At 44.3% G+C, this 21,136-nt stretch overlaps 1 protein-coding gene across 4 annotated transcripts in view; it reads right to left on the reverse strand.

Annotated features, from left to right (window-relative positions):
- Positions 1-10,011: 10,011 nt before the first annotated feature.
- KCNS3 (potassium voltage-gated channel modifier subfamily S member 3) overlaps positions 10,012-21,136 on the reverse strand; it is a 53,729-nt gene continuing 42,604 nt past the window's right edge. For all 4 annotated transcript variants that reach the window (XR_014217589.1, XR_014217590.1, XR_014217591.1 and 1 more), the window contains one exon: positions 10,012-10,729. Coding sequence is in view for 1 of the 4 variants with exons in the window: in XM_082215579.1 (XP_082071705.1) it covers positions 10,692-10,729 (38 nt within the window). In the remaining 3 variants the exon portion in view is untranslated. The remainder of the gene's footprint in view (positions 10,730-21,136) is intronic.

Here is a 21,136-nt window from a genome sequence, read left to right on the forward strand (position 1 = left end):
GTTTTATTCTTATATTGAGTCAGGCAGCCCATTGGCCCATTGAGCTCAGGCTGACTGGCGATGGCTCTCCAATGGGTTGTCTTAAGCTGTTTGTGTATCGCTCTCCACAAACTGAGTCTTTGGCTAAGTCAACTTTGCTCTGGATGAGGCCTGGGAGCCTGCATAGAGTTGTAACTGTCAGTTTGCATTTCTTGGTGCAGAAAGTATTCATCTGATGTGTAGAGATATTTCCTAGTCTGCTTCAGACTAGGAAAAAACTTCACTATATTTGGGGTATTTCTTCAGAGAAGCAGAGTACAGCTGGCTTAAACTGGTTCTCTTATCTCTTTCTGTCAAGGTCATGATAACCATAATAATAATAATAATAAAGCCAGAAGGATACATAAATCTGGCAAGACTCACAGCTTACATAAGGGGACAATCGGACCAGAAATTATTAAAAGAATGGGGTTGTGCCAAAGAGTATATGAAAAAACATTGTTCTGGAGTTAGTATATTGGTATGTAATGAATGATGCTTTACAGGGTTAAAGAAAAAGAAAAATGGTGTAAAAAAAATAAAAAGTACCAAGGTGGAAGTAATCTAATTAGACACAACAATACAGTAAGAGTAAATTTTCTGAGGTCTTAGAACAAAGGAAGGAAGTCAATTTGTGTTTATGTACGTAATGATATGGTTTTCTTCTGTAGATGTGTGCTTTTTCGTTTTTGTTTAGTTTAGTTTTGTTTCCTTTGTTTTTTTCCCCCTTTCCCTTTTCTGTTTTTTTTTTTTTTCTATATGTTCCGGGGATTTTTGTTTGTACAGTATTATTTTGGATTCAATGTTTGTAATTTTTGTTATGATTCATAGAATCATAGAATCATAGAATCATAGAATCCTAGAGTTGGAAGAGACCACAAGGGCCATCGAGTCCAACCCCCTGCCAAGCAGGAAACACCATCAGAGCACTCCTGACATATGGTTGTCAAGCCTCTGCTTAAAGACCTCCAAAGTAGGAGACTCCACCACACTCCTTGGCAGCAAATTCCACTGTCGAACAGCTCTTACTGTCAGGAAGTTCTTCCTAATGTTTAGGTGGAATCTTCTTTCTTGTAGTTTGGATCCATTGCTCCGTGTCCGCTTCTCTGCATTGAAAATAAAAAAAATCTTAAAAATAATAATAATAATAATAAAGCCAGAAGGAGCTTGGGTTTCTCTTTCTATGTCTTTTCCTTCTGGTGTGGTGTTCTGTACATAGTATGGTTAGTGCTAAGGGTTTAGACCTATTGTAAATTATTGTAAGTTTAAGTTAAGTCTGCTGCAACTGGATTTCTTATGGGCAGTGCCAATCCTGAATGTACAGTCCTACCTCTGCTCCTGAACACCTTGAGAGTTGAACGTTCCGGCTCCTGATCAAAAACCAGAATACAGATAGGTAGCTGTGTTGGTCTGCCATAGTCAAAATAAAAAAATTCCTTCCAGTAGCACCTTAAAGACCAACTAAGTTAGTTCTTGGTATGAGCTTTCATGTGCATGCACACTTCTTCAGATACAATGAAACAGAAGTTGCCAGATCCTTCTATATAGTGAGAAGGTGGGGAGGGGTATTACTCAGAAGGGTGGTGGGAATGGGAGATTGGCAGATAGCTGAGATGAGCCTGTTGACGACTCTTAACGACTGTAATAGGTCTTACAGGAAAAGGCAAGGGGTGAGAAGGTGAGAAATGGCTTAGTCATGTATAATGAGATTCTGGCAACTTCTGTTTCAGTGTATCTGAAGAAGTGTGCATGCACACGAAAGCTCATACCAAGAACTAACTTAGTTGGTCTTTAAAGTGCTGCTGGAAGGAATTTTTTTACAAAAACCAGAAGTGATTGTTCTGGTTTTCGAATGCACTTTCGGAAGCCAAACATCCGATGGGGTTTCCGGGGCTTCGGATTGGCTGCAGGAGCTTCCTGCAGCCAATCAGAAGCCACACTTTGGAAGTCAAAAGGACTTCCGGAACAGATTCTCTTCGACTTCTGAGGTACGACTGTATTGGATTTGTGACCATTAAGCTCAGTTTGCCTTCAGCAGCAGTAAAGCTCTGCTGGATGAACTACAATTGCCTCTGGTCTATTTTGGGGGGAATCCTGCAACGTGTTTAAGTTTTTACTCTGCTAACTATACGTTGGAATCTACTCTGGACCAATATTGAGTAGAACTGAGTTGAATTCAATAGAATTCAACCAAACCCTCAAGCCAGACCAAACCTCTGAGTCAGCTATCTAGAAGCTGCCTACCTGGGTCATAATAGTTGCCAATGCATTCATTATACCCAGGGGGTCTCACACTCACACAGGGATATTTCCCAGCAAACCTGGGACTTTGGGCTTGCACAATATGTGCTCTATACCAAACTTCCCCAACCTGGTGCCCTCCACATTATATATATATATATATATATATATATATATATATATATATATATGCATACTGCATAGTGTAACTCCCATCACCCTCCACAGTTGACCATCTGCAGGGCTCCACATTGAGAACGCAGCTCAACACCCATCTCCTGACTTGCAGATGGGCTGCCTCACCTTCCTAGACCACTGGCTGCTTCACCAGATACATGAAGTAGACAGAAGGAGAAATTGCACACAGTGGGTTGAGGTGTATTGGAGGCTAGAAGCTAGTGAGAACTGAAGATCATGGGGGGAAAACTGAAAATAAAGATCTGAATTGATTCTGTTCACAGACAATACAGCTTTTTGACTATAACTCTTCTGACCATCGAATGGAGTTGATGGGAGTTGGAGTCCCAACAATGTTCTCATGAACATGGTGACCCAGGCTAGTCTATTAATGTGTATATTAGTTCAAAAAAAAGAGAGTTGCTGTTGTTTTTTAAGCTTTCATAACTTTAAAGCGTTAATAAATCTTTTTGGGGGGGGGAGAACATAATTCCATATGTTCATCCCCCAATAGATTTATTAAAGCTTAAAAGATTATATATATAGTTTTTTAATCTTTTTGTATTCTAAAAAGACACTCAGTTTTTGATATATATATAGTTATCAAAAACTGAGTTTTATATATATACATAGTTATAAAAAACTGAGTGTCTTTTTAGAATACAAAAAGATTAAAAAGATTAAAAAACTAATCTAAATAAATACAAAAACAACAGAAGAAAAAGGAGAAAACGGGAGGCTTCTGATTCTTTGCCTGTCATATATATATATATATGAATTCAAAACATTCGTTCCAAGGTAATGCTAATTCCATATGCTCATAAGAGGATATTATTCCATTCAGGGGATTCCAGGTACCAGTTCCCTTTACGTGCCTGCATTCTCTTATCATTACATCTTCTGCTTCTCATCTCATTTTTCTGCAGACAGAGAAATAAATTTTCTTCCCGGAGAAGCTTAAAGCTCTGGATTCTGAGGTGTTCTGTTTTCTGAAATATAGCCAGCGGTATAAATTCAGATGGCAGGGATTATAAATCTCCATGAAGAACATAATGCATTCCCTTCACAAGATGAAAACGGGGGAAAGGAAAACAACATATAGGCAGATAAAGTCGTCTTGTGTTTGCATAAACAAGATAAGTATAAATTATTATGTAAATGATAATGATTTTTCATCTCAGCTCAGTTCATTCAGATGGGTTCTTTTTTTTAACCCTAGGACATTACTCATAGATGGCCCAGAAAACTGGGCTTTATCTTTTTTATTTTTTTGCAGGAGAAGAACAAGGACTGACAGCATTGGTTAAAAATATGCTGCTGTTGTTTCAAAGTTAAACAGGATTTATTGTGGTTTTAAAACCTCTATTACTTGACTGCAAAACATGTCATTGAGATAAGCCTACATGGCCACATATCTTTAAAAGGAAGCTAAATGTTTCTCTCACCGTGGAAAGATGTAACCTAGAGCATCAATTCACACACTGATTTGACTTAATATTTGTATTCTGCTTTTCCATGCTGAGATCCAAGTGGTTCACAATAATAACAAAAGCATTAAATGTTTCACAAATACAAGTTGTCTCTACTCATGTACACGTATTTGTAGATTTCAAAGGCAGAATTGACGTCTGGGGGGAACTTTCAACAACATTCAGGGTGTCCTGGTTTTTACTTTTTGAAATATGGCAGCCCTACAGCAGGCAAAAGGGACACGGGTGGCGCTGTGGGTTAAACCACAGAGCCTAGGACTTGTTGATCGGAAGGTCAGTGGTTCGAATCCCTGCGATGGTGTGAGCTCCCGTTGCTCGGTCCCTGCTCCTGCCAACCTAGCAGTTCGAAAGCACGTCAAAGTGCAAGTAGATAAATAGGTACCGCTCTGGTGGGAAGGTAAACGGCGTTTCCGTGCGCTGCTCTGGTTCGCCAGAAGCGACTTAGTCATGCTGGCCACATGACCCGGAAGCTGTACGCCGGCTCCCTCGGCCTATAAAGCGAGATGAGCGCTGCAACCCCAGAGTCGGTCACGACTGGACCTAATGGTCAGGGGTCACTTTACCTTTACCTTTACAGCAGACAAAAACATTCCTCTTTAACCAGGTCTTGGGTTGACTGACATCCAATGCCCTTTTAAAATGTGGGGGGGTTGGGGGGGTTACTGGGCTGTTGCTGTTTTTATTTTGCTTATGTATTCTGTGTTTTTATAGTGTGATTTTATCCTGGGAACCACCCTGAGGCGCTAATCAGCAGCATCACCACCATAATCATAACCATAACCATAATAGACAGGTACAAAGACTGGACACTCATTGAATGTAATGTATGAACATCCCTTAAGAAACATGAACCTGTGATTCAGCGGCAGCCAATGAGCTTGCCAGTTCCTGAGCAGAATTTTCTTTCCGGTGAGCACAGAACCAATTCTGCTCTACAACAGAGATCCATCATTTTTGCAGGAGGATACAGAAAAGAATAGGCAACATCAGCAAGGTAAGAGAAATATCGGGCTGGGATGTCTAGGCTTTGGTAACCCCAAATATCAGAAAGGGGGGTGGGTTTATTCCAACCTAAAGGTATAGCTGATTGTAGTCCCTTTGCTTTCTCCGCAAAAAAAGTCTACAAAAGCTCTTCACTTTTGTGGTAAAGCTATAAAAGAGCCATTAGATATTTCTTAAGCTGGAAGAAAACAGGGATCACATCCTTTGCAAAACGAGCCTTGTTTTTTTCAGCTCCTAGGAGTCAAAATAACTTAGAAACTAGAGGGTAAAGCATCAGTAAAGGAAAATATTTAAGGAGGGAACTGGAGCTGTATATGCATATATATCAGATGCTGTGATTATTCATCATGAGCCAGCATCATGCAAATTCAGATATGGAAGGCAACTTTCAATTAGCTGGTCATGCAACACTTACCCATGGCCATGTTTCGTAATCAATCACGTAGAAAAGTTGCTTGCCTGCTGTTTATGACCCATGCTGCTACAAGACTAATGCGAAAATAAAAACTCTAATCATTATCGAGAATAAGAAGGGGAAAGAATGTGAGCCTCCTGCTGCGAAATACCATGGGGGAAATCGCCCCAATCTTGGTGACATGTTGGTGTGGATGTATATGTGGCTTGGGGACTTTGATCATTTCTGTTTGAACTGCAGCTGGTCCTCATCCTCATTCCTAAAGCCTTCTGCAAGTACTCAGTTTGAGACCTCTAGCAAGAATGATCTGTCCCTGCTGGGCGGGAGAGAAGGACAGTGGTGTAGCGTGGGTTTTCAGCACCCAGGGCAAGGCAAGTAATTTGCGCCCTCTAACCCGTGGATTTTAGCACTCGAGTCTCTTCCGCGCCCCCCCAGATGTTGCGCCAGGTGCGGCAGGCCCCCTCTGCACCCCCCACACTACGCCACTGCTCCCACCACAAGTCTTCAGGACAGCCATCCGAAGGCTGGCGTGGGGAGAAGGTCTCTCCGCCCCACCGCCAGGCTTCGGAGCAGCCTTCCGAAGGCTGGCGGTGGGGCGGAGAGCCCTCCTTCCGAAGCCTGGCGGCGGGAGGAGGTCTCTCTGCCCCACCGCCAGGCTTTGGAGGAGGTCCGAGGACAGTGGGGAAGACGCGCTGCGCTTCCCCGCTGTCCCGGAGATTTCCCTATGGACTTTTGTCTTGCTAAGGGCCGGCCAAACGCGCGCCCCCCAATGTTGCGCCCGGTGCAGCCGGCACCCCTGGCACCCCCCACGCTACGCCACTGGAGAAGGAGGCATAGAAAAGAGAGAGAAAGGAGAGTGCCCCAGAGAAAAAGGGGTCGGAGAAAGAGTGGGGAAGCAGGTGACCTACTCACTTTTGAGTGTAGCTGACAGGGCCATCTTAAGCTAAGGTTACCAGACGTCCCCGTTTCCCGGGGACAGTCCCCAGATTTACAAATCAGTCCCCATGCAAAATCCACTGAAGTTGAAAAGTGTGCCCGGATTCATTGAAAAAAAATCTGGTAACCTTATCTGAAGCATATCCAGCGCCATGGTACAAAGATCCCTCTGCCCCCCCCCCCATTTCCAAGAGTGTGGGTTTTTTTCCAGATAATTTTTTATTATTTTCTTCATATAATCTTTTCCTAACAATCCTTATTATCACAATATAATCCCTTTGACTCTGCCGAGTCTTGACCTCCTTCCCTCCCCGCAGCTGGTATATACATCACATTCTTATCGTATATATTATTCTCATATCTCTACTATGTTATATTGAAGGTATTATTCCAGTCCTGATAGTGTCTTTAAACTTTTAAAGTTCTCCTTTAAATATTCAATAAATTTTGTTATTAATGTTGTTATTGTATCTCTGGTCCTCTTGGTCCCGGATCCTCCTTGTCAATTTGGCAAGTTCCGCAAAATCTGTCCTCTTCACCTGCCACTCCTGGATGGTTGGTAAGTCTTGTGTTTTCCATTTTGGGGCCAATAGAGTTCTTGCGGCGGCTGTGGCATACATAAACAAATTCTGATCTTTTATTTTAATCTCTCTTCCCACTAGACCTAGCAGAAATGCTTCTGGTCTTTTGGTTTCCCAGAGTTTTTTTAGGGAGGACGGCACTGCCGGTGGGGCTGGAGGTGGCGGGCAGTGGCTGGAGGGTAGTTCCTCTGGCGGGGAAGAGGCCTGACGCCTCCCGGCTCAGCCAGCCACTTCGTGCCGCGGTGGCCGCAGCAGACAGAGGCTCCAGGCATGGCGCTGCTTCGGCGCGGCATGGCAGAGGTGGGTGAGGGCAGCGAGCTGATGCCAGGAGGTGCTGCATCCAGCCTCTGCCTCTTCCCTGGTGCCCTCCAGAACCTGGCACCCTGGCGCCCCATGCCACTAGCCTCTATGGGTAAGATGCCCCTAGGAGCTAACAGAAATTGGAGGGGGAAATGTTGCCCATTTCTGATTTAAAATTTGGACTAGGATCCGGGTTTGAAGACTGAGAAAATGGTTTGTTTATGTAAAGTAGAAGAGTTGGATATTAAGGAGTAAGAGTTTTGTGTAAGTTTGTAAAGCTGACAGAGAATCAAAATACTTCTTTCCCTTTCCCTATATTAAAAAAAATGCTTGGTATTTGATGTTAACTTCTGTATATTTTTCCTTTGTTTTTCAAGCTTTATTAAAAAAGAATTTTAAAAAAGGACCTGTGAGACCAGGGGCCAGATTCAACTGAATAGCTGTGCTAGTTGGAGCCACCACAAGTCTTGCTAGTGCAATGGGAGCGTCTCCACCCCCATTGTTCAGCCCGGAAACTGAGGTCCAGCTCCGAGGGCCTTCTAGCGGTTCCCTCACTGCGAGAAGTGACATTACAGGGAACCAGGCAGAGGGCCTTCTCGGTAGTGGCACCTGCCCTGTGGAACGCCCTCCCATCAGATGTCAAGGAAATAAACAACTATCCAACTTTTAGAAGACATCTGAAGGCAGCCCTGTTTAGGGAAGTTTTTAATGTTTGAAGTTTTATTCTGTTTTTAATGTTCTGTTGAAAGCCGCCCAGAGTGGCCGGGGAAACCTAGGCAGATGGGTGGGGTAGAAATAAATAAATAAATTATTATTACTATTTTATTATTATTATTATTATTATTATTATTATTATTATTATTATTAGGCTTCCTATTCTCCAACCTCTGGCGCCCCCACAATCAGCTCTGGTGGGAGATTGGAAGAACCCCCAGAACGGCATACATGAGAGTGGGAGATCATTCCAACAAACAGATGGAATGATGGTTAACACTGCAACACTGAATTCTTCCCCAAGATTCAAATGCCCAAACAGCCATGAAGCTCAGACCAGGCGCAGTCTCTTAGACCAGCCTTGTTGTGATGATAAACTGGCAGGAGACAAAGAATACATGCCACCTCGAGATCCTTTGGAGAAACGGTGGGATATTAATAATCATCATCAATAAAATACAATACTTGGCCGTTTCTATGGCATGAAAAGAGATCACGGGGAAGGAGGGTTGGGTTCAATGGGACTGCACTGTGGAAATCAATAAAATTAGACGCGTTGAATGCTATTAGTATGGGCAAACAGGGATTTTGTAATGACTACATAAAGGGCAGGCACATTGAACTTTATTACCTGAGACATCCCAGAGAATTTAGTTTCATGTTGACAGATAAAATATACTGCTTTGACATTCTGCAGGGGCAGCCAATGTAGTTCTTTCCAGAAATTGGGGGACTCCCAGTTCCCATCAGCTTCAACTAGCATGGCTAACAGTCAGGGATCGTGGGAGTTGTGGCTGCCCTGGACATATTGCGTGTCTCCTGTCTTTAATTCACCAACCCAGTGGTAAAAATGAGACAAGAATGGCCAGGTATGAAGCGTCAGACTTCCTGAAAGACCCATCACTCACATTTATCACAGCTATACACATAATATAACTGGCTCAGCAAAGGCCAATGCTTATTAAACTGACAACCCTGAAGATATGGATCTCCTGTGTCCTTGTTCCCCTTTTCATGTTCTGAATTTCCTTCTAAAATTGACAGAAACTGGACACACCGTGTTATACAACATAGAGATCTTCACCAAATGGGTCTTCATCAATTTCAAATGCTAGAGTCAATGGACTTCCTGCGACATCCCCCCCTTTTTTGTTGTTGCAGAAATTGTTTTTGGGCCACCTATACATTCATCGCTTGCATGCACAAAAGGGGGTGAATTTGAAGTGTATAGCTTTCAGTTTACAGCTCTCCCTTTCTTGCTTCGGTTCCGAGAAGGGAGAAACATGGCCAAGGACTCGACGTGAGGAATTGCATTACTAAGCTGGAATAAGCAGCCAAATCTGGGACAGCTGAGGAGGAAGGGTGCTTCCGGTCTTGTTTGCACGCACATATTCAATAGTTCCTCCTCACCCTACTACAACGTGAATGCCATTTTGGAGAGTTTGGACGTCCCAATGACATTAGAAGGCAGATCACAGAACCACGAAATATTGTGACGTGCTGATATGTCACAAGGTCTGAAATTGCCCATCCCTCCCCATATCGCTCCTGCTCACGGGAGCCAGAGTGATATGGGGGCTTGCCCAGTTCGCCGAGATGAACAAGCCCCCTACCACTCAGGCTCCCATGAGCAGGAGCTGTACAGGAGCTTTGTTAAACTGTTCTGCTGAGGCGCAGGCACTTTAAGAAAGCTGTCCCCTCGCCTTTGGCTTGATCAGCCAAGAAGCGTCCTTCCTTAAGCCGCCCGCCTCCCAGCTAATCGAGGCAATTTGAGCTGGCAGTACATCACAACTGCCACCAGCCCAGGCAGGCAGGCGTGAGGTACATGTGCTGTCAGTGGCTGGGGAAACATCATACCAGTTTCATACTGAGTCAAACCATTGGTCCATCTTGTTGAGTTATTGTCAACACTGACGGGTGGCAGGCCTCCAGGATTTTAGGCCACCCTAGCTGGAGATGCCAAGGATTGAACTCTTGGCACTTCACTTGAAGTGAATGGTCTGCTGAGGAACCAAGGACTGAGAACTGAGAGATGTTATTAGGCTGGGTTTGTGTGTGTGTGTTTTTAAGCGGGTTTGGTTTTAACTATTGCTGCTGCGTATACAAGCACACACACACACCAACAAAAGGACACTGGTGGTCATGACAAAATTTTATTGGTGTTGAGGTAGCCCGCCATATCGTGAAGTGGTTTACCGGGATATTTGCCCAGTTGACCTATTGGAAGTTTTTCTTCTTCTTCTTCTCCTTCTTCTTCTTTAAAATGGACATTTCTTAACAAGAACAAGCAAAGGAAGAGCAAGCAGTATCAAGTATAAGTCACAATACATGGTTATTATCGTCATCGTTCGGCAGCGGAAGGAAATGGCGGCAATCGTCATGAGAGGAAGCATTTGGCAGAGTTAGGCAGCCCCCCGAGGACCGATGCTTTGTTAATTCATGTAGGGGAGAGGGAAGGGACACACAAACAAATGGACATTATTAGGTCATATGGGGGTTAGGTGATTCTACAGAAACTCTCCTGCTGGCCGAAAGTATAAAATGAGGCTATCAATGGCATGTATGGCTTATTCTTAGTGGGATGGGGGACTGGTGCGAAGCTGTAGCAGCAAATGCACAATAAGCTGTAGCAAAATCCTGTCAGCGTACGGCCTCGTGTTTGCCACTTACTGCTTCTGATTATCTCCCCTAGTGCTGTGTAAGAGAGCTCCCTTTCACCATTCTGATTAGTTGGGTGCTGAAGTCTCTCTTCACTGTGCATGGATTTCATTTGGCTGTGCTTAGTGTCAGAGGGTAACCAGCAGATTACAGGTCCCGTCACAGGTGGGTCTTCGAAGAGACTAAAGATGCACGCTCTATATGAAGGAGACAAACATATTTTCTTTTAATGCCGAGCCCCGGGTTTCTTCAAAAAGCAACTCAAGACACGGCCGGTTCCACGACGTGCCTGGAAATCATGGAAACTAGCATGGCGATGGGGCTTTTAATCTATTCGTACTGAGAATTAAGTTAGCACCAACAGCGTCGGAAGACGGGAACAAGAGCACACCTCTCTGTATAAACACACACACACACCACATTCAAAAGTTGTTTACTCCCTACCCCAAAGACCTGTGCTTTTCAAGCTGCACATGAATTCCTCCCCTGCCATTTTCCTGTGGACAAGCTGTATTATTGCAGGTGGGGAAGCTGCAGATGTCAAACTACAGTGGTGCCTCCCAAGACGAAAAGAATTCGTTCCGCGAGTCTTTTCGTCTTGCGATGTTTTTTGTCTTGCGAAGCACGGTCCGTCGCAACTGCGCATCTTCAAGCAGCTTTAAAAAAAGGGCATGACGTTTTCGTCTTGCGAAGCAAGCCCATAGGGAAATTCGTCTAGCGAAGCAACGCAAAAACCGAAAAACCCTTTCGTCTAGCGAGTTTTTCGTCTTGCGAGGCATTTGTCTTGCGGGGCACCACTGTACATCTACCACCATTGTTGGACCATGCTGCTTGGAGCTGGAATCCAAGTGGAGATTCCTCAATCCTGCTATAACACAACTTTCAAAACCTTTAGGCACTGAGAAAGGTTATATAACCTATGGATGATCTCACTAAGGCTGAGCGATATCTGGTTTTCAACATCGTGATATATCACCAGCTGAACATCACGAGGCATCGGCTGGCTCCAGTTTTCCCCACATTGTGATTTTTGCATAGCATAGCGTGCACGCACACACACCATGATTCGCAATATATTGCCAGGTTGAAAATAATGAAACCGACATCACAATATGGACTTCAAAACGGTTTTGGATGATATATCGCCGAGCCCTAGCGTGTCACCGTGATGTGGTTGTTCTTCTGGCCCCCTGCCCCTGCCCTGCCCTCCCACAGCACAATGAATTCCAAACTACATCCATGGGAAATTTCAGGCACGGAATATCAGTGGAACATTTCTTGATTATATATATATACACACACACACCAAATTTTATATATATATACACACACACACACACACCAAAAAAAAGCAAACAAGGGTGAAATTGAATTGCATTTCTCTGTCTGGTTGTCAGGCTTCGGGGAATCCCCCCCCCCCCCGTGGCAGCAGAGAAGCAGAACAAAGGAAAATGAGTCTTATAAACTTTAATAATCACAGTAAGAGAACAAAGAACTCATCTCCTAGAAATGGCAGTGCTCCCAATTAAGGATCACACCCCCTTCCGACCCTATTAATCTACGTCACTTCTACGTCTTGTAATCTGAGCTTGTACCATTTTAACACTTTCAGAGATCTCCATGACTTTGGAGAAGGGTGTGTGTGAATGCTGTCCAGAGATGGTGAATCTCTTAAGCCTCTCTTTCCCAGTGTTTCTTCTCCTAGCTGTTCCCCATCCAGTATTTCCCAGCTTCTGCCTTCTGAACTATGCCCCTCTGCAAACCACTGTTCCAAGTCTATACCATCCTCCTGCTCCTGGGAAGATTCGGGATCAGGATCAGGAGGAGGGGGAGGCTCCTACCATTCCTCCTCAGTGCAGCCCTCCTCAACACTTGTCAAGAACACTGGTGTATATAATCATCACAACAACATTACAATGATAAAACTCAATATTACTCTTACTATTCAGCATAATCCACTCCATACAGTGCCCATGTGCAGAGAATGCCCTTGGGTTTCCCCCACCCTCCTCCCTATCATGTATGAGCAGCTGGGGGAGATGAAAGCTCAGCCTCATGAGTTCATCAGGCAGCTCTGCTTTATACAAGTCACTTGGGCTCCGTGGCACAAGTGACCTGCACCAAGTGGAAGGGGAGAACTGGATAGGGATCTAAGAGGCATGAATGTTCCTCCAAATCACCCTGATGGCCTCTTGCATTGCCTGCCCATGCAGTCTTGTTTGCATGCGCAGAAGGGGTAAGCTGGACCCTACACACTGCACAGCAGCGGTACACTCTTACAATGGACTGTGGCGTGCCCATTGCGTTTAGACAAAAATAAATAAATCCAGAGTTTTATCCCTGAGTTTGAATTTGCAATTTGCAATCTACTGTGCACAGCCCAAAAGTAATCTAAATGCCATTCATCTCAGCGGGGGAACGTGCTTAAATGTCTCCCACAGAAATCAATGGGACTTGAAAGTGCTTAACCTCATACACACAAGTACTGAACCAATTGATGAGACATCCTAGACTGTCCTACTCAGGGGCACCAATTTGAATAAAATTACGGGGGCGCCCAGGTAAGCCCTGCCCCGCATAATCGATCACAAGATGTGGCACACATACACCAATTGAATGGCAATGCCCATCAACTTTTTTGGGGAGGGCCAGCCCCCTCAAATATTGTATAGGAGGAGGGCGAAGGACCTTGGCCCCTAGGACTTGACTCCTATGGTCCTCCTGTAATTAAAAAACATGTTCTTAGACACCCACCACCCTTTTCTTCAGATCCATGTACTTATTTCTTATCTGCTAATGATGCAGTGGAAAAACACACATGAAAGGTTAGACTCTGGTGTGTTTTCCAGAGGCAGGATCCATTTCATGTGCTCTAAGTATCCAGGTCAAAGTACCTAGGCTAAGGGTACATAGGTGTATGGAAGATGCTAGCAGGGACTCAAGGATTGGATATATGGGAGCAGGTGGCACTGTGGTCTAAACCACTGAGCCTCTTGGGCTTGCCAATGGGACAGTCGGTGGTTCGAATCCACGCAATGGGGTGAGCTCCCGTTGCTCGGTCCCTGCTCCTGCCAACCTGTCAAAGTGCAAGCAGATAAATAGGTACCACTGTGGCGGGAAGGCAAAGAGCATTTCTGTGTGCTGCTCTGGTTCACCAGAAGCGGCTTAGTCATGCTGGCCACATGACCTGTATGCCGTAGGCTGTATGCCGGCTCCCTCGGCCAATAAAGCGAGATGAGTGCCGCAACCCCAGAGTCATCTGCGACTGGACCTAATGGTCATCGTCCCTTTACCTTTTTAAGAAGGCAGGCAGGTGAGGGGCTGGTGGGAGTCAAACTGAAGCTGCTGGGACAGTGCCCATTCACCCTAACGGAGCAGCCTCTGCCGCTGACATGACAGCTTTTATTAACATTATCAATTGCGAATTTTAATCTGGTAAGTGTTCATTTGCAGTATGAATATACTGAGGACCTTTGTCTGAATGCAATAAAGTGCATCGCTTCTTACGACTTGCTATAATCAATGCCGACCTAATTCCCGGCTTCCCTTCCAGAGATCCGAGCTACGCACAATGCAGTCTAACACCTTTTACAAACACATGTGAACAGGCGAGATGGAGATGGGGGCTTAATATCTCTCTGAAAACATGAAGCTATCCCTGAAAAAATGTTTTTCCCTACAGCTGGGACTTGCGGTCTTGAAGCCCAACAGGAAGAAAGCCAACACAAAAAACATACTGGGAAGTGGGTGAGGAATTTTGCAGAGACAAACAAAAAACCCCAAGATAGATGTGGTGAGAAGGGTTATGTGCCCCAACCTGTAATCACAGATTTCCCTCTGCAAATGCATGTCCACATTAGCACCACGAGGCCAACACAGGGTGAGGAGCGTCATGTTTAGCCTTAAAATGTAGTTTCATTCTGAGGTCAACCCAGAAGGCTCAGTGCTGATGTCTAGAACTTGCTTACTGGTGACTGAGAAAGTGCACCAGTGTCTCTTTTGATGTTCTGCGTGGCTGCCAGTTTCTCTGTCTGCGCTTGCCAGCATTGGCAGGAGTGATACTGAAGGTGTCTGAGAATGGGAAGTCAGCAGAGGGGGAAAACAGACTGTGTTTGGGTAACCTTGCATCCAAGGGAGACTCCCAAAACACATTCCCCATCAGAACTGCCTTGGACAGTAACACCGCTTCCCCTTTTGATTCACAATCAGTTTCTCTGTGACATCAGCAGCAGCTACACTAATCCTCGGCCTCCTATCAGATCTGTTTGCGTGCCTAGTAACCAACACACATCCGCACTGCCAGCCTGAGCAGACCAGGAAATGCATGGCCAAGATGCCTATCAGGATATAAGCATCATGCAACTTATTGGCACAGCTACTGTCTGTAAATGCAGCTGTGTGAGAACAGTGCAGAGGGGAGCAGAGAGACAGTCTCCCAAGGTTTGCAGGAAACAACGAGAACTACGTTAATATACTGGGAGCGGCCCCCGAGACCATATAACACCGGTCTTGAAAGACCTACACTGGCTCGCAGTACGTTTCCCAGCACAATTCAAAGTGTTGGTGCTGACCTTTAAAGCCCTAAATGGCCTCGGTCCAGTATAGCTGAAGGAGCGTCTCCATCTCCATCGTTCTGCCCGGACACTGAGGTCCAGCGCCGAGGGCCTTCTGGCGGTTCCCTTGCTGCGAGAAGCCAAGTTACAGGGAACCAGGCAAGGGCCTTCTCGGTAGTGGCACCTGCCTTGTGGAATGCCCTCCCACCAGATGTCAAAGAGAAAAATAACTACCAAACTTTTAGAAGACATCTGAAGGCAGCCCTGTTTAGGGAAGCCCAGCCAGAAGGGTGGGGTATAAATAAAATTATTATTATTATTATTATTATTATTATTATTATTATTATTATTATTATTATTATTATTACATATGAGCCTAAGAAGAGCCTGCTGAGTCAGACAGAAGCCTTTTCTCACTGTGGCCAGATAGATGCCTTTGGAAACTGCCAAGAGCGCTCTCCCCTCCTGTGGTTGCCAGCAACTGGAATTCAGGAGGATAGCTGCCAACGTTCATTTTGTGAAGTCGGAAGCACCCTGAATACTGGTTTCATACAGGTCATTGGAACAGTGACACAAATCCATCAAGTTAATGCAAGAGGGATCCACAAATCCCTTGGTTTAAAGGCCAAACGAGATGAAATGAATGCAATTCACAAATTTAGCATTTTTAAAAATAATGTTTACAAAGTAAATAGCAGGTGAAAGGGCCCTTGAAATGGAGAGGCAGGGGGCTTTAACCATGTTCCAGATCAAGGAGGGAGGCACACTTGTTTGAATCTGAAGGAAAGCTTCAACTGGTAGGAATGGGAGCACATTTTCCTAAGCAAAAAGCTGCAGGGGCCCTAATCTGGCTGATGAATACAGTGGGAGACAAAGGGTTTAAGCCCCTTACTTCCTACCTGGGTCGTAATCCAGATCCGCCCTCCCCCAACTTGCTAGTAACTTTTTTTTTAATAAACTGAGTGATAGCTGTATTCATCTTCTTTACACACCAAATACCTAACCTAAAAGTAGATATAAAAAATATTAAAAATACGTTGCATTTGCACACTTAACCACATGACATTATCCATTGCAACCCCAAATCTAACCACATTTTCAGCATCATGTGAGTCCTAATGTTTTCTTCCAGATATATTTCCCTTCAAATAAAAAGTGAAGCATTGGACAGTCTGTGTCTAAAGCTTTTTTGAAACACCAGAAATTGCATTCCGTTTTTACATAGCCTTGTCATACCCAGGCACCTATTTTTTACCTCTATCATCTCTATTTAACCCAATTTTGCAGCAAAACTTTATGCATCTTTACCCGAACTCTCCAACTACTTGCGACCAACTGAAGATGTTTGGGTGCCAGGATGACAGCTGCATCTCCACCATGTGGGGATCATTGGACCTGGACTGTTTTCACACACTAATAACCCATCCTGTAGAATTCTATCAGTTATATCCTATCTGCACAATCGGAATGAATTTCAGGAACTGTTATGTGCTGAGCTGAATTCTAGAACAATAGGATCCAGAATGCAGCAGTCTGATTGGCCCGCGGGAGCCACCCAATCCAACTCCAGGTGGAAGTGAATCAGTGACCTAATTGGCCTGCAGGACTAGCCAATCAAGCTCCTGGATGAAGTGAATCTGCAACCTGATTGGCCTGCAGGAGCAGCCAATCAGGCTCCTGGATGAAGTGAATCTGCAACCTGATTGGCCTACAGGAGCAGCCCGGAATTAGCCAATCACGCGGGGCCCATTGTGTAAATAATGTATATATAGCTAGACGTTTTGGGGAAAGTTTCATTCATTGCTACTATGAGCTGAATAAAGAGCATGAAATTCACACTTGACTCCGAGTATATTTCAGGAACCAAAGTGCTTTTTCTGCACAGCCTTTCGGTTTTCAAAGCTCCTAACCCAGCTCGAGGTTGCCCTCTGAACTAGCCAGATGTTTCACTGAGGATCGATCACAGTCAGTCCATCCTTTGAAAAATAAGACTTGAGAGCAGTCTTGCCCCTAAATGGAAAGTAGACATTCCATTTTTTCTAACACTGCCCAAGATTTCCAAAGGAGCTGAATCTTCTTGGATGCATTTATTTCCAACCAATTTCTTTTCATTCATTTATACTCACCCTTGCTTCTACTGTTTAAACCCCATAGAGGGCTGAAGAGCACTGGGTGTTGAAACTGAAAAGGTTTTAGAGGATGGGGCTTAGTTTCACGATTAAGGGGCAATTGTGTGCCAAGCTCTGAGTGAGCTTTCCCTTGCCTGCTCATTTAAAAGAAGCCAGGGAGGGAAGGCAACTACTAGACATAAAGAGAGATTCACTGGCAATAACTGTAATGACTTTTTATCTTCCGTGCAAACCAAAAGCATGCGTGTGCATACAAACGGAAACTTTAAAATAAAGCAAGCATGTTTTATTCTTAGATTCCTCCCTCTCACTGCCTAGGCTCCCTCTGAAAAGATGAAATGAAATGGTGATGGTGTCGATATGTATGGCTACTTAAAACGTATATTCAAAAAGGCCTCATTAGAATGAGAACGTTCCCTTTCTATATTCATAGTCTCTGTCCAAAAATAGCCAAGTCATTGTGAAATCTATAATAATGTCCCACTCCTCCGTGAATCTGTCTGCCCATAGACCTTCTCTTTACTTTGGCGAGACGGGTAGGAATGATTGAATCGGGAGGCAAGGAAGGTAAACAGATTGGGCAAAAGATTCCTACATTGCAGGAGGTTTGACTAGATCAGCCTTTCTCAACCTGTGGGTCCCCAGATGTTGTTGCACTACAACTCCCATCACCCCTAGCTAGCAAGGCCAGAGCTCAGGGGTGATGGCAGTTGTAGTCCAACAACATCTGGGGACCCACAGGTTGAGAACCGCTGGACTAGATGATTCTGGTGGTCCCTTGTAACTCAGCAATTCCACGATTCTAACTATTGCTGTAATGGCTGTGGCTGATAGGAATCTTGATACATGCCTTCCTTGGGTTCTACAAACAGACACACATGCAGAGGAAGATGCCATCTATGCCTCTGTGTGAAAAGAAACAACCTAAACTGTGATTTGAGTCCAAGACTCAAAAGATACAGAGAGTGGTATCAAAGTCTACTTATTTCAGTGGGTCATACCCTGAGTATGACTTGGTTGGATGTCGCCAGAGCGCTAATAATAATAATAATAATAATAATTTATTTATATCCTGCCCATCTGGTTGGGTTTCGCCAGCCACTCTGGGTGGCTCCCAAGAGAATTTAATACACAATAAAACATCAAACATTAAAAACTTCCCCAAACAGAGCTGCCTTCAGATGTCTTCTAAAAGTCAAGATAGTTGTTTATTTCCTTGACATCTGCTGGGAGGACGTTCCACAGGGCGGGTGCCACTACCGAGAAGGCCCTCTGCCTGGTTCCCTGTAACCTCACTTCTCGCAGTGAGGGAACCGCCAGAAGGCCCTCAGTGCTGGACCTCAGTGGTCAGGCTGAACTGGTATACTGGGCCGAGGCACTGGATCTGCCTTGTGGTTGGAGTTCTTAAGCTGCATTTCTTGTAATATTTGTAAGAAAACTCAGATATTCCAAGACACCATAAGCCTCCAATGACCTCCTTCCAAAGGAAGACAAACCCAGGTAAGAACTGCAGCCCTAGAACTTCTTACTGCTTGGAACAGCCTTCATGCAAAGACTTTCAGATCCTCCCTCTGAATGTTGAACAGGGGGAAAGGTTGCAATTTGATTTAGTGTGATTTTCATTGTTTATATGAAATCACGATACTTGTAGCTGCTCCCAGAAAAGAATTAAGAGCTGTTTGATGTTGTGTGTGTGTTTTTTTAAGCTGCAACCCAGACAGCATTTTCTTTGATGATCCACTGTAGACAAACATTATAATAACATGACTTAAAGAGTTTGAAAATTCAAGTAAATAACCGCAAGGATCTTTTTTAGTGGCAGGCAAAAGCTTGGCCGCGTTTCCGAAATGATGAAAGGAGAAAAAGTACTAATGGCCATTTTGGCAGGATGTGAAATGAGGGTAGGTTCCAAAATGACCACCTCTGAAGATCAGCAGAAAATGCAATTCTATCAGCAGTTTCTGCATCAGCAGAAAAACCTACATGAGAGGTATAATATGCTAGGCCCTGCCTTCTCTCTCTGTCCTCAACAAAGCCTTGGCAAAATGAAGACCATGTACGCATTTGCAGCTAAAAATGCAGAGAGGTTGTTTTTTCACCACAGGAAAACCACTGGAAAACAGAGGGGTGGCAGAGATGTCCTCATGCAATGTGCATTACCTGCTTGGTCTCCCTGGAAGCTCCTCCTAACTCCTCTTTATGAAGATGCAGTCTGTGCACACGTGCAATGGCTGTCTCTACTGTACACACCTCAGCTTAACTGTGAAGTGAACGAGGCTTACATTTTCAAACAAGGCGGGAAATGCATCAAATAGCAGCATTTCTCAAGAAACTATAGGATAGATACATATTGCAGCAAACGATCTATGTACATGGTTTCAAACACCAACAGCAGTCTTGTGATGGTGCCATAGTAAATAATAACGCGTAAACAGCCCTAAATCAGTGTGGGTTTTTTTGTTTTGTTAGGGGGGAGGGAATAGCATTTATGCAACTGTAGGGTTGCCATATTTCCTGAGGTAAAAACATGAACAAAAAAAGTTGCGGGAATACAAATTATTAAATGTGTTAATACGAACGGAAGTTAAAAATACTGTAGCTGTTGGATTACGATGAAGACTGAAATGTAATTGGATTAAATAAGACTCTGGAAGCAGAATTAAACAAAATTATCGTACCTTGAAATCTAGTACATCTAAAATGTGTAATTGGCTTTTTAACTGATTGGAATTTGAATTAGAATGGTAATTTGGTATTGATACAATGTGCCATATATTGGACTTTTGTAATTGAAAATTAATTAAAAAAATATTTTAAAGAAGAAAAATGTTGAGCTTTTTTTAAAACAATCACCCACTTGCCCCCCGGGCAATCGGTCCACACCAGAGCCCAAGAACAGCCAGACCCCAGGTTGCCCGCACCTGTGCCTGAACCCGAGCCAGTCACATACACACACAATTTTTTTAAACCCTCCAAAAGCCCAATTTGCTTAAAATTGTAAAAATCTCCCCAGATGCATATGTAGGCACCTCAAAAGAGGACATGCCCTGGATTTCCCAGGCATATGGCAACCCTATGCAACTGTGTAGACAACTAAGACATTATGGTTCATAGGCAGCTAGCTCCCTGTAGAGACATTTCAAGCATCTGAACTGTCAGGATGAGCAAGAATGGCTGGTGGCACCCACCCAAGAGCCCCCCAGGGAGAACATAGAATAAAACTAATTTTCCCAAGGCAGCTCAGAAAAATATCTTCGCGATGTCCTGTGCATGTTGATTCAGAAATGAACTCCACTGAGTTCAAGAGGACTTACTGCAAGCAAAGTGGGCAGAGGATTAAGACTGCAGTCTAAAACAATTAAACCACAAATGCAATAATCGAAGAACAAAAAACAACAACAAAGGATAGAAGAACAGCAAAGCAGCAACCTCAAAGGTTTTTTCCCCTTTGCAGTTAATGCTAACTGCACCGTTTCTTGCAGAGTCGCAGGTACTGCTTTGCACAGACGACTAATGAACACGCACACACAACAACCCCCCCCCAAAAAACTATTAAGTTTTCAGGATTTGGCCCAAGGGATTCCAGCAGCAGCAGCAAGCACTGTTTTCTCACAAGAGCACTCTGCATAAGCCGCACATTCCTGTAATGCAGCAAAGCCCTGGACGCAGTTCAGCACACCGCACATTAGCAGCGATTAGCTTTGTGCCAACCTTTCTTAAGGAAATGCAGCAATGTTTTGACAGGTAGCCAGCCAGCATGTGTAGCAATCTATTAGGCAACCTTGCACGTATTAGCATTTCATTGGGAAGGGGGGGAGCCCTCCAGGTGAGGGGATGATGAGTCGGAACAAACCTACACTACAGGCCACACGCTCACTTAAGGAAGTTAGTTTATCACACAATGAATCATAGGTGATTTCAT

This window comes from Podarcis vaucheri (assembly GCF_965113315.1).
Source record: "Podarcis vaucheri genome assembly, chromosome: 3".
In the NCBI taxonomy this organism is placed as follows: domain Eukaryota; kingdom Metazoa; phylum Chordata; class Lepidosauria; order Squamata; family Lacertidae; genus Podarcis; species Podarcis vaucheri.